The sequence below is a fragment of the Scyliorhinus canicula genome, chromosome 10 (assembly GCF_902713615.1).
Source record: "Scyliorhinus canicula chromosome 10, sScyCan1.1, whole genome shotgun sequence".
Classification (NCBI taxonomy): domain Eukaryota; kingdom Metazoa; phylum Chordata; class Chondrichthyes; order Carcharhiniformes; family Scyliorhinidae; genus Scyliorhinus; species Scyliorhinus canicula.
Genome location: NC_052155.1, coordinates 10379521 through 10393067, shown reverse-complemented (window position 1 = coordinate 10393067; position 13547 = coordinate 10379521). Strand labels below are relative to the sequence as shown.

Genomic DNA, 13547 nt, shown 5'->3' with positions numbered 1-13547 from the left:
ATGAGGTCTAATCGATTGCAAGCAGGTATAGGGTCCACCCAGATGGGCGCGAAGCCCCTGTGACCTATAAAGGACAGATCCCAAGTCCAGTTCTCTCTCTTAGTCGGCCCTCCCAGCAGAACACCTTTGCAGCAGCTCTCTAAGAACTTGAACGTGAGGAGGAAAGGCCTGGCCAGCAGCTGCACCGACATGTGTCACCCAACGCTCACTACGAGAATAAACACTCCTGACCCCTTAGCCCGAACCAACTGGGAAGCTTGCAGTCTCAGGACAGAACAAGAGGCCATTGTTCCCTGATCCAGTGGGTTCCCTTATCAAAGATAAGTATTGGCTTATAGTGGTAGGAATAGTTTAGTCCGTTAGTATTAGTTGCATGAGTATCGATTTACTGTGTAATAATAAATGTGTTTGATTGAACCTTACTAACTGGTGTATTGAGTCATTGATCTGAACTTGAACCTCGTGGCGGTATCATAAGGATACCTGGCGACTCTAGAGCTAAGGAATAAAACAGAGCCAATTGAGTGTTAAGTACACTCATCAGAACGAGCAACAATACCTCTGCTTTGAATCTTAACACCTCGATCAGTAATCTTTCCTAACTTATATTTCCTCTTAACTTTTCTCCTAATCTTCCTTGTCGTTGAACCCATATCTTCATGTAACAACCTGCCGCGTCACTTACAATTTATGTTTTTACTTCCCGTTTTATTCCTTTTGTTATTACTGGGCCTATTCACTGAGCTCCCCTCAGTCACTGTACCTTGGACTGTCGCCCTCTTTGATTTTTGACTATGTCTTCTCTGCCTTACTCTTTCCCCCTTACTGCCTTTTGTTTATGTCCCTATTTTACTACCTTCTGACTTCCTGCATTGGTTCCCATCCGCCTGCCACATTCGTTTAAACCCTCTCCAACAGCTCTAGCAAACAACCCCCCGAGGACATCAGTTCCATTCCTGCCCAGATGCAGACCGTCCGGTTTGTACTGGTCCCACTTCCCCCAGAACCGGTTCCTAAATCCCAGGAATTTGAATCCCTCCCTCTTGGCACCATCTCTCGAGCCACGCATTCATCCTATCTATCCTGACATTCCTACTCTGACTAGCTCGTGGCACAGGTAGCAATCCTGAGATCACTACCTTTGAGGTCCTACTTTTTAGTTTAACTCCTAACTCCCTGAACTCAGCTTGTAGGAAAATGTCCCGTTTTTTACCTATATCATTGGTGCCTATGTGCAGCACAACAGCTGGCTGTTCACCTTCCCCCCCCCCCCCCCCCCCCCAGAATGTCCTGATGTCCTGCAGCCGCTCCGAGACATCCTTGACCCTTGCACCAGAGAGGCAACGTACCATCCTGGACTCTCGATTGCGTCCGCAAAACCGCCTGCCTATTCCACTTACGATTGAGTCCCCTATCACAATAGCCCTGCCATTTTTCTTCCTGCCCTGCTGTGCAGCAGAACCAGCCACGGTGCCATGAACCTGGCTGCTGCTGCCTTCCCCTGGTGAGCCATCTCCCTCAACAGTATCCACAGCGGTATATCTGTTTTGCAGGGAGATGACCGCAGGGGACACCTGCACTGCCTTCCTACTCTTGCTCTGTCTTTTGGTCACCCATTCGCTATCTCCCTCAGTAACTTTCACCTGCGGTGTGACCAACTCGCTAAACGTGCTATCCACGACCTCCTCAGCATCGCGGATGCTCCAAAGTGAGTCCATCCGCAGCTCCAGAGCCATCAGGCGGTCTAACAGGAGCTGCAACTGAACACACTTCTTGCACGTGAAGGAGCCAGGGACAGTGAACGTGTCCCATTCAGCCCCTCAAGCCCATTAAGTAAGATCATGCCTGCCTTTGTCCTCAGTTTCTCAAATTGTCCCAGTATCTCTTGATTTAGTGAGAGTGTAAAAGTCTATCGACTTCTATTTTGAATATACTCAAAGGCATCAACAGGTCGCCGGGAACGAGAATTCCAAAGATTCACAACCCTGTGGGTGAAGAAATTTCTCCTCATCCCAACCCCACATGGCTGACCCTTTATCCTGAGTCTATGACCTTTAGTTCCAGATTGTCCAGCCCAGGGAAAGAGCCTCTCAACATCAACACTTGCCGCCTTATCTCCATAACCCTCAATTCCCTCACTGATTAAAAATCTGTTTCTCTCAGCCTTGAACATACTCAATGACCCGGCCTCTACAGCTCTCTGCGGTAAAGAATTCCACAGATTCACTCCCCTCTGAGAGAAGAAATTCCTCCTCATTCCTGTATTCCCTTACTCTGAGATTGTGCCCTCTGGTCCTAGACTCTCCCACAAGGGGGGATCTTTGATTGCAGTAATGTCTGGCAGCAGATTATTATTATTAATCATGTACTTAAGGTCAAGGATAAACAGGTGGAGGGTTTTGATTGATTAAATATCTTAAGCACATCTAAAAAAGGACTGCCCTTTAGGCACTGTTAACTTGTTTCTTAGTTAACTTGTCAATTACTTTATTTTTATTTGTACTCAAAAGAGTATAAAGCCATTGCGGGCAGTGCATCACCAGTCCCGGGAACATTGGGCGCGATTCTCCGCTGCCCACGACGGGTCGGAGAATAGCGGGAGGGCCTTCCCGACAATTTTCCGCCCTCCCGCTATTCTCCCCCCCCCCCCCCCCCCCCCCCCCCCCCCACGGCCGCCCCACGACACGAATCGCTGCTCGCCGTTTTTTACGGCGAACAGCGATTCTCCCCTGGCCGATGGGCCGAGTTCCCAGGCCTTTACGGCCGTTTTCACGAACGCAATCCCACCTGCTCTCACCGTTCGTGAAAGCGGCCGCAAAGTGCCGCCCCGGACAACCATGGCACCGATTGGCACGGCCGCAACACGGCATGGGCCTGCGATCGGTGGGCACTGATCGCGGGCAGCGGGTCCGATACTCGCGCACTATTTGTTCTTCTGCCGCCCCGCAGGATCAGTCCGCGGGGCGGCTGAGGGGCATGACGGCCCGCGCATGCGCAGGTTTGATGCGTCTGCGTGATAACTTCATCCGCGCATGCGCGGGTTGGAGCCGTCCAACCCGCGCATGCGCGGCTGACGTCATCATGAGCGTCAGCCGCCGTGACGCTTAGCGCACGGACTTAGCGACGGACGCTAAGCCCGCAATGCGTGCTTCACGGGGCCGCGCTGCTAGCCCCGCCCGGGGGGGAGAATGGGGTCCTGGGAGGGGGCGCGGAGGCTGCCGTGAAACACGGCCAGTTTCACGGCAGCCTTTACGACTCGCCGCATTTGCGGAGAATCGCGCCCATTATTTTGATTTAATTTGTGAAGTTTACTTTAAAGAATTATTTGGTGCAGTGTTCCTTTAATAATTATTTAACGAGGTTGATTGTTCTCGTTTTCTCTGAAGAGTATAAAAAGGGACTGAAAGAGTTCTTGTGCCTCCGTTTGTAATGCCCCTGCCCCCGAGGGGGAGACTCCCTGCCCCACTCTAGCACTCGTTGGGTCACAGAAGGATGAAGAGATTCAACAGGTTGATAATCAGCCTGCTAATCCTGCCAACTATCAGCCGAAAGCAAGAAAAGGAAGGGAAGGCAGCTCTTGATTTGTTAAGTGTGCTTACGTGATTGGGCTGCACTTGCCAAGCAATCCTGAGTGTGCTAATAACTACACTAACAACCAATTGAGGACAATCAGTCGAGTTTGTAACACGGCTCATTCACACTTGCTAGCAGTGACGGGGATTCATATGCAGGGACTTTGGGCGCAATTCTCCGATCCCCACGCCGGGTGCGAGAATCGCGGGAGTGCCGGGCGATTCCTGCCACGCCGCCCTGGCACCCATAAGGGATTCTCCCACCCCCCCAAAACGGCATGCCGCGTTTCACGACAGGCCGCTCGGAGAATTGCCGCTCACCGTTTCTAATGGTCGAGCGGCGATTCTCCGGCCCGGATGGGCTGAGCGGCCTGACCGGCGGTTCACGCCGGTGCCAACCACACCTGGTCACTGCCAGCGTGAACAGCGCGCGAACGCTGCGTGTGCGGCCTGTGGGGGGGGGGGGGAAAGGGAGAATCGAGCACCAGGGGGGTGCTCAATAGGGGTCTGGCCCGCGATTGGTGCCCACCGATCGGTGGGCCGGCGTCTCTAAAGGACGCACTCTTTTCCTCTACCGCCCCGCAAGATCAATCCTCCATGTCTTGTGGGGCGCCCGCGGGGAGGACGGCAACCGCGCATGCGCGGGTGACATCATGTACGCGCCACCGGCTGTGTAATTTACGCGGCACTGCTTTGACGCGGCACCAAGGCCCAGCGCGCGTAATTGACGCATCATCGCTTCTAGCCCCCTGGGGGTGGGAGAATAGGGGGCGAGGAGCTACCTCCGACGCCGGAGTGAAACACTCCGGTTTTCAATCCGGCGTCGGCACTTAGGGCGAGATTCTCCACAAATGCGGAGAATCGTAAAGGCTGCCGTGGGACAGGCCGTGACCCACAGCAGCCTTCACGCCCACTTCCGGGGCCGATTCTCCCCCCTGGGCGGGGCTAGGAGCGCAGCCCCGTGCCTCACGGTGGCGCGGCCTTGATGACGGCATGCGCAGTTGCCGTCATTTCCCTCAGCCGCCCTGCAAGACGTGGCGGCTTGATCTTGCGGGGCGGCAGAGGGAAAAGAGCGCGTCTGTTACGGACGCACGGCCCACCGATCGCGGGCCTATGCCCCCCTTGGCACGGCCGTGGTACTGCCGTGCCAATCGGGCCCCCAGATGCCCCAAATGGGCATCTGGCGCCCGTTCCACGACGGCAGCGAGCAGGTGTGTTTGCTGCCGTTTTGAAACGGGCGTGAAGGCCTGGCCGCTGTGCCCATCGGCCTTGGAGAATCGCCGCTCGCCGTAAAAAGCGGCGAGCGGCGATTCGTGGCGTGGGTCGGGCGTGGGGGGGGGGAGAATAGCGGGTGGGCGTGAAAAATGGCGGGAGGCCCTCCCGCTATTCTCCCACCCGGCGTGGGGGGTGGAGAATCGCCCCATTAGTCTCCCGATGGGAGAATTTCTCCCTTTGGGCTGGATTCTCCCCTACCCGGCGTGACGGAGGGTGCCGGCGTAGGGGAGTGGCGCCAACCACTCAGGGGTCGCGCCTCCCCAAAGGTGGGGAATTCTCCCCACCTTTGGGGGCCAGCCCCGCGCCGGAGCAGTTTGCACCGGTAGACTGGCGCAAACACCCGGCGCCCCCGGCAGCGGGGCTGGCCGAAAGGCTTTCGGCGGTCGGCGCATGCGCCGGCAGTGACGTCAGCGGCAGCTGGCCGCTGACGTCACTGCCGGCGCATGCGCGATGCGGGGTTCTCCTCCGCGTCCGCCATGGCGGAGGCCGTGGCGGCGCGGAAGGAGAAAGAGTGCCCCCACGGCACTGCCCCGCAGAGTGAGCGGGGGGCCCCGATCGCGGGCCAGGCCTCCGTGGGGGCACCCCCCCGGGTCCGATCGCCCCCCGCCCCCCCAGGACCCCGGGGGCCCGCTCGCGCCGCTGAGCCCGCCGTTCCAGAGGTGGTTTAAACCTCGGCGGCGGGAGAAGGCCTCCCAGCGGCGGGACTTCGGCCCATCCGGGCCGGAGATTTAAGGTAATTTTTTTAAAAAATGAAATCCCGCCGGCGCCAGCTGTTTTCACAGGCTGCCGGCGGGATTTGCACAACGCCGGTTTTTGACCGGCGGGAGAATTGAAAAACCTGCGGGAGCGGAAATAACGCCGCTTCCCGCCAATTCTCCGACCCTGCGTGGGGTCGGAGAATTTCGCCCTTTGTCTCTGCCAACAGAGGGAACAAAAATGGGGACTCCTGGGACACTGGGGTGTTGGTGGATAGGGGGGAAGAGATCTGTAATGCTGCATTCGGTGAATCAAGCTACTATCACAGCTGGCTCGGACAGCATCAATTGCCTGTCCCTAGTTGCCCTTCAGTGTTAGGTAAAGTGTCGGGAGGTTACTTTGCAGAATTCCATGCACATAAGTTACTGAAAATGTAGCTCATCAGCTACATGAAATCAACCATTGCACTGTGCTTATATCTACAAACAGGAGAATAATAGGGCTTAAAACCAGTTAGAGTAATTACTCTGCTCGGTGGGAAAAATCACAGGAAATTCAACTCCAAAGCTATACTTTAACTTCCATCTTTTAGAATTATTTTGAAAATGAAGTTGGTGTTTACACCGGATTCTGTGAAGCAAATTGTGAAACACCCGCATACTTGATAAATTAGCATTTTCTTCATCCACTTTTGTTCTAAGGGCTTCAACTATTGCACCTTTGACACAGTCATGTTTATCTAACCTTTTTGCAATACATTGCAGGATGTTCTCTGACTCAAGCAACAGCTTAGAGAAAGTGTCTAGCCTGAAGTATTATCTTACTAAGACTGGAGATATAAAGCCATGCGAAGGTTACACAGTTCCAGAAATACCCTCCCAAGGTCACAAATAGCCCTGCGTTTGGCATCTTGCAGCTTCACCAATTCAATGAAAGGGAGTAAATTGTACAGAATGTACAATCGCAATGTATCCCGATAGTGAAGGAGTTTTCACCAGGGAGATTTGACCTGTTTGGAAGTAGCACTGGGCCTCAAGTCAAACAATAACCTCCGGCCTTTTTGGTCAACAGACACCAATCATAAACATCGCAACCATGTGAAAGGGGTTCGCCATTTCTAGGTGTTTATCACAATTAGACTGGATGAGTCTCACAAAGCACCCAGCTTGCTCAAAGTGTCCCATGATAACTCTTCTGTCTGGCACTCATTCATTCCCTCCCTCACTCCCCACCTCCTCACTCACTCCCTCCCTCACACTCCCTCTCCCTCTCCTCCTCAGCCCCTCCTCTTCCCACCCCTCCTCCACTCTCATTACTTCCTCCTTTACTCCCACTGCTCTCTTCTTCCCTCACCAACCCCCTCCTCTGGGGCTGGTTTAGCACACTGGGCTGATACGCTGGCTTTTAAAGCAGACCAAGGCAGGCCAGCAGCACGGGTTCAATTCCCGTACCAGCCTCCCCGAACAGGCGCAGGAATGTGGCTACTAGGGACTTTTCACAGTAACTTCATTTAAAGCCTACTCGTGACAATAAGCGATTTTCATTTCATTTCCTTACTCAGTCCCTCCGTCACACTCCTGTCTTCCTCAATCTCCTCTCCCTCTCTGCACACTCCCTCTCCTCCTCAACTTCCTTCTCTTCCCGTCACCCTCCCTCTCTTCACCTCGCTCTCCTCCCCCTCGTTCTCTTCCCCCCCCCCGTTCACCTCTCCCTCACTCTTATCTCCGTCCCCAATCTCCTCTCTTCGCCCTCCTTCGCTTCCCTCTTCTCTAAATCCCTCGCACTCCTCTCTTCCTCACTCACACCCACTCCTCTCCCTCCCCACCTCACCGCCCTCTCCTTTTTCCCACCCTCGCTCCGAATTCCCTCTTCCTCCCTTACCACCCGCCCTCCTCTCTCACACCCCCTCCCTCCTCAATCCCCCCCCCCCCCCCTCTGCTTGCCCCTATCTCTTGCACTCTGCCTCACCTCACTCACTCCCCTCCCCCAGCGCTCCGGCATTCCCTCACACCATCCCGCACTCACCATGTACCAGACTCCCAGGATTATGGTTCCTGTTCGAACGTGACAGCAGAAGCAGCAGCTGTTGGAGTGCCAGCCACCCAAGGGCGAGAGGGTCCTCATGGCTCCTGAGGAAACACACAACGGAGCCACGGAGAGAGAGAGACACAGAGAAAACAAAATTAGAAAATAAAACAAAAAGGAAAGCTGCACAGCCAAGCCTGCAGCAACACTAATGCTGACTGCACTGCAACCCTGTCACTGATCCTGTTCCCAGGCTGCCTGTAACAGATGGGAGGGGGGGAGGGAGGAGAGAATTTAACCCTCTCTCCACACACACACACACACACTCACTCACACACTCCTGCTGTCTAAGCTGCAGAGCTACGCACTGGAATCTAGCTGTTAAACAAAACAAACCTGCAAGGATTGTGTTCCCCTTTTTTCTCCAATTGCCAAGTATTTTCTTGTAACTGTGTCTTGATCTAACAGGCGTCAGCAATTAAAAATATTCTCGGAGTCGGGGATGGTATAGAGCGGGCATTAGACAGCTGAGGGACCTGTTTATCGACGGAAGGTTTGCGAGCCTGGGGGAGTTGGAGGAGAAATTTGGGCTCCCGCCGGGAAACATGTTTAGATATCTGCAGGTAAAGGCATTTGCTAGACGGCAGGTGGAGGGATTCCCTGCGCTCCCCGCGAGGGGGGTGAGTGACAGGGTGCTCTCGGGGGTCTGGGTCGGGGAGGGGAAGATATCCGATATCTACAAGCTTATGCAGGAGGTGGAAGAGGCATCAGTAGAGGAGCTGAAAATGAAGTGGGAGGGGGAACTGGGGGAACAGATCGAAGACGGGACATGGGCTGATGACCTGGAGAGGGTAAATTCTTCCTCCTCGTGTGCGCAGCTTAGCCTAATCCAATTCAAGGTGCTGCATAGGGCCCACATGACTGGGACGAGGATGAGTAGGTTCTTTGGGGGTGAAGATAGGTGTGTCAGGTGCTCGGGGAGTCCAGCGAACCATGCCCATATGTTCTGGAATTCCATATGTTCTGCATTGGAAGAGTTCTGGAAGGGGGTGGCGAGGACGGTGTCAAGGGTGGTGGGATCCAGGGTCAAGCCAGGATGGGGACTAGCGATCTTTGGGGTTGGGTGTAGAGCCGGGAGTGCAGGAGGCGAAAGAGGCCGGTGTGCTGGCCTTTGCGTCCCTAGTAGCCCGGCGAAGGATTTTGCTACAGTGGAAGGACGCGAGGCCCCCAAGCGTGGAGACCTGGATCAATGACATGGCGGGCTTCATTAAGCTTGAGAAGGTTAAATTCGCCCTGAGAGGATCGGTACAAGGGTTCTTTAAACGGTGGCAACCTTTCCTCGACTTTCTGGCTCAACGATAGGGTACTGGGACAGTAGCAGCAGCAACCCGGGGGGGGGGGGGGGGGGGGGGGGCGTTGATTATGTTTGCTTATTTTGTTTAAATTCGATTTATTTAATTTTTATTTATGGTTAAGTTCTCTTGTTGGGGTGGGGGGTGGGGGGAGTGTGATACATGTGATGTTATGGTATGGGGGGAATTGTGGGTGTTATGGGGCTGTTAGTTGCATATTACTGCTTGTTGCTAGACTTGTTGTTATATTTTTATATTTTCTGTAAAAAATTCCAATAAAAATTATTTTTTAAAAAATATTCTCGGAGTCAAAACACTTAGTTTCCTGTTTGGACCATAAGACACGTGAGCAGAATTAGGCCATTCGGCCCATCGAGTCTGCTCTGCCATTCAATCATGGTTGATGTGTTTCTCATCCCCCATTCTCCTGCCTTCTCCCTATAATCCCTGATCCCCTTATTAATCAAGAACCTATCTATCTCTGCCTTAAAGACACTCAGTGATTTGGCCTCCACAGCCTTCTGCGGCAAAGAGTTCCACAGATTCACCACCCTCTGGCTGAAGAAATTCCTCCTCATCTCAGTTTTAAGCTGAGTTTTAAACCCAGTTTTAAACTGGGGCGGTACGGTAGCACAGTGGTTAGCACAATTGCTTCACAGGGACCTGGGTTTGATTCCCGGCTTGGGTCACTGTGTGTGCGGCGTCTGCACGTTCTCCCCGTGTCTGCGTGAGGTTCCTCCGGGTGCTCCGGTTTCGTCCGCACAAGTCCTGAAAGATGTGCTGTTAGGTGAATGGGGCATTCTGAATTCTCCCTCAGTGTACCCGAACAGGCGTCGGAATGTGGCGACGAGGGTATTTTCACAGTAACTTCATTGCTGTGTTAATGTAGTCCTATTTGTGACACTAATAACGATTATTATTATGAAATGGTTGTCCCTTCAGTCTGAGGCTGTAGCCTCTGGTTCCAGTTTCTCCTACTAGTGAAAACATCCTCTCCATGTCCACTTTATCCAGGCCTCTCAGGATCCTGTAAGTTTCAATAAGATCCCTCCTCATCTTTCTAAACTCCAATGAGTACAGACCCAGAGTCTTCAACTGCTCCTCATACGACAAGCTCTTCATTCCAGGGATCATTCTTGGACACTTTCCAAGTTGTGGTTCCAACACCGATGCCTGAAGCACACCTCATACCGTGGGTGGCATGGTAGCACAGTGGTTAGCATTGTTGCTTCACAGCTTGGGTCACTGTCTGTGCGCAGTCTGCCCGTTGTCTCCGTGTCTGCGTGGGTTTCCTCCGGGTGCTTCGGTTTCCTCCCACAAGTCCCGAAAGACGTGCTTGTTAGGTGAATTGGACATTCTGAATATTCTCTTTATGTATTTTGAGGCTATGCCCCCTAGTTCTGCTTTCACCCGCCAGTGGAAACAACCTGCCCGCATCTATCCTATCTATTCCCTTCATAATTTCATGTTTCTCTCAGATCCCCCCCGCATCCTTCTAAATTCCAACGAGTACAGTCCCAGTCTACTCAACCTCTCCTTGTAATCCAACCCTTTCAGCTCTGGGATTAACCTAGTGAATCTCCTCTGCACACCCTCCAGAGCCAGTACGTCCTTTCTCAGGTAAAGAGACCAAAACTGAACACAATACTCCAGGTGTGGCCTCACTAACACCTTATACAATTGCAACATAACCTCCCTAGTCTTAAACTCCATCCCTCTAGCAATGAAGGACAAAATTCCATTTGCCTTCTTAATCACCTGTTGCACTGTAAACCAACTTTTTGCGACGCATGCACTAGCACACCCAGGTCTCTCTGCACAGCAGCATGTTTTAATATTTTATCATTTAAATAATAATCCCTTTTGCTGTTATTCCTACCAAAATGGATAACCTCACATTTGTCAACATTGTATTCCATCTGCCAGACCCTAGCCCATTGACTTAACCTATCCAAATCCCTCTGCAGACTTCCGGTATTCTCTGCACTTTTTGCTTTACCACTCAACTTAGAGTCATCTGCAAACTTGGACACATTGCACTTGGTCCCCAACTCCAAATCATCTATGTCAATTGTGAACAATTGTGGGTCCAACACTGATCCCTGATGGACACCACTAGCTACTGATTGCCAACAAGAGAATCCCCACTCTTCGCTTTCTATTAATTAACTAATCCTCTATCCATGCTACTGCTTTACTCTTAATGCCATGAATCTTTATCTTGTGCAGCAACCTTTTGTGTGGCACCTTGTCAAAGGCTTTCTGGAAATCCAGACATACCAAATTCATTGGCTCCAAGTTGTCTACCACAGTGATAATGTCCTCAAAAAATTCCACAAAATTAGTTAGGTATTAGTTTATGGATACATGTTGCGTCTGTCCAATGGGACAATTTCCATCCAGATGCCTCGCTATTTCTTCCTTGATGATAGAAGATGATAATTGAAGCCTACTTGTGACACTAATAAAGATTATTATTACACCATTAGTCACTGGCTGTCATCCTGAAAAAGACCCCTTTATCTCCATGTTCGGCTTTCTGCCAGTCAGCCAATCCTATATCCATGCCATGAATATTCTACCCTTAACAACATGGGCTCTTAGCTTATTTAACAGCCTAAAAGGTTTTACATAGCTGCAACATGATTTCCCAACTCCTGTACTCAATGCCCCAGCTGAAGAAGGCAGCATGCCATAGCCTTCTTAATCACATTGGCCACCTGTGTTGCCACTTTAAGGAACTGTGGACCTGAACGCCCAGATCCCTCTGTATGTTAATGTTCCTGAGGGTTCTGCCATTTACAGTATAATTCATACCTAGATTTGATCCTCCAAAATGCATCACCTTGCATTTGTCTGGATTAAACTCCATCTGCTATTTCTGTGCCCAAGTCTCTATCCTGTTCTATCCTCTGACAATCCTCGGCACTATCAGCAGCTCCGCCAATCTTCGTATCATCCCCAAACTTACTAATCAGAGAACCCACATTTCCCTCCAGATCATTTATGTATACTACAAACAACAGAGGTCCCAGCACTGATCCCTGTGGAACAACACTGGATTGGATTGGATTGGATTTGTTTATTGTCACGTGTACCGAGGTACAGTGTAAAGTATTTTTCTGTGAGCAGCTCAACAGACCATTAAGTACATGGGAAGAAAAGGGAATAAAAGAAAATATATAATAGGGCAACACAAGGTATACAATGTAACTACATAAGCACCGGCATCGCTTGAAGCATACAGGGTGTAGTGTTAATGAGGTCAGTCCATAAGAGGGTCATTTAGGAGTCTGGTAACAGCGGGGAAGCTGTTTCTGAGTCTGTTCGGGTGTGTTCTCAGACTTCTGTATCTCCTTCCCGATGGAAGAAGTTGCAAGAGTGAGTAAGCCAGGTGGAAGGGGTCTCTGTTTATGCAGCCTGCTTTACCCAGGCAGTGGGAGGTGTAGATGGAGTCAATGGATGGGAGGCAGGTTCGCGTGATGGACTGGGCGGTATTCACGACCCTCTGAAGTTTCTTGCGGTCCTGGGCCGAGCAGTTGCCATACCAGGCTGTAATGCAGCCAGATAGGATGCTTTCTGTGGTGCATCTGTAAATGTTGGTAAGTGTTAATGTGGACATGCCGAATTTCCTTAGTTTCCTGAGGAAGTATAGGCACTGTTGTGCTTTCTTGGTGGCAGCGTCGACGTGGGTGGACCAGGACAGACTTTTGGAGATGTGCACCCCTATGAATTTGAAACTGCTAACCATCTCCACCTCGGCCCCGTTGATGCTGACAGGGGTGCATACAGTACTTTGCTTCCTGAAGTCAATGACCAACTCTTTAGTTTTGCTGGCATTGAGGGAGAGATTGTTGTCGCTACACCACTCCACTAGGTTCTCTATCTCCCTCCTGCATTCTGACTCGTCGTTATTCGAGATCCGGCCCACTATGGTCGTATCGTCAGCAAACTTGTAGATGGAGTTGGAACCAAATTTTGCCATGCAGTCGTGTGTGCACAGGGAGTAGAGTAGGGGGCTGAGTACGCAGCCTTGCGGGGCCCCGGTATTGAGGACTATTGTGGAGGAGGTGATGTTGTTCATTCTTACTGATTGTGGTCTGTGGTTTAGAAAGTCGAGGATCCAGTTGCAGAGTGGGGAGCCAAGTCCTAGGTTTTGGAGCTTTGATATGAGTTTGGCTGGGATTATGGTGTTGAAGGCGGAACTGTAGTCAATAAATAGGAGCCTGATGTAGGAGTCCTTGTTGTGGAAATGCTCTGGGGATGAGTATAGGGGCAGGGAAATGGCGTCTGATGTGGACCGGTTACGACGGTATGCGAATTGCAGTGGATCAAGGCATTCTGGGAGTATGGAGGTGATGCGCTTCATGACCAACCTCTCGAAGCACTTCATTACAACTGAAGTCAGGGCCACCGGACAGTAGTCATTGAGGCACGTTGCCTGGTTTTTCTTTGGCACTGGTATGATGGTGATCTTCTTGAGGCAGGTGGGGACCTCGGAGTGGAGTAGGGACAGGTTAAAGATGTTCGCGAACACCTCTCCCAGCTGGTCCGTGCAGGCTCTGAGTGCACGACCAGGGATCCCGTCCGGGCCCATCGCCTTCCGTGGGTTCACTTTTAGGAAGGC

General features: G+C 51.8%; 1 protein-coding gene across 3 annotated transcripts in view; it reads right to left on the bottom strand.

Annotated features, from left to right (window-relative positions):
• laptm4b (lysosomal protein transmembrane 4 beta) overlaps positions 1-7834 on the bottom strand; it is an 86029-nt gene extending 78195 nt beyond the window's left edge. For all 3 annotated transcript variants that reach the window (XM_038808594.1, XM_038808595.1, XM_038808593.1), the window contains exon 1: positions 7569-7834. In XM_038808594.1, coding sequence (XP_038664522.1) covers positions 7569-7667 — 99 coding nt within the window. In that variant the 5' untranslated portion in view covers positions 7668-7834. The remainder of the gene's footprint in view (positions 1-7568) is intronic.
• Positions 7835-13547: the final 5713 nt, after the last annotated feature.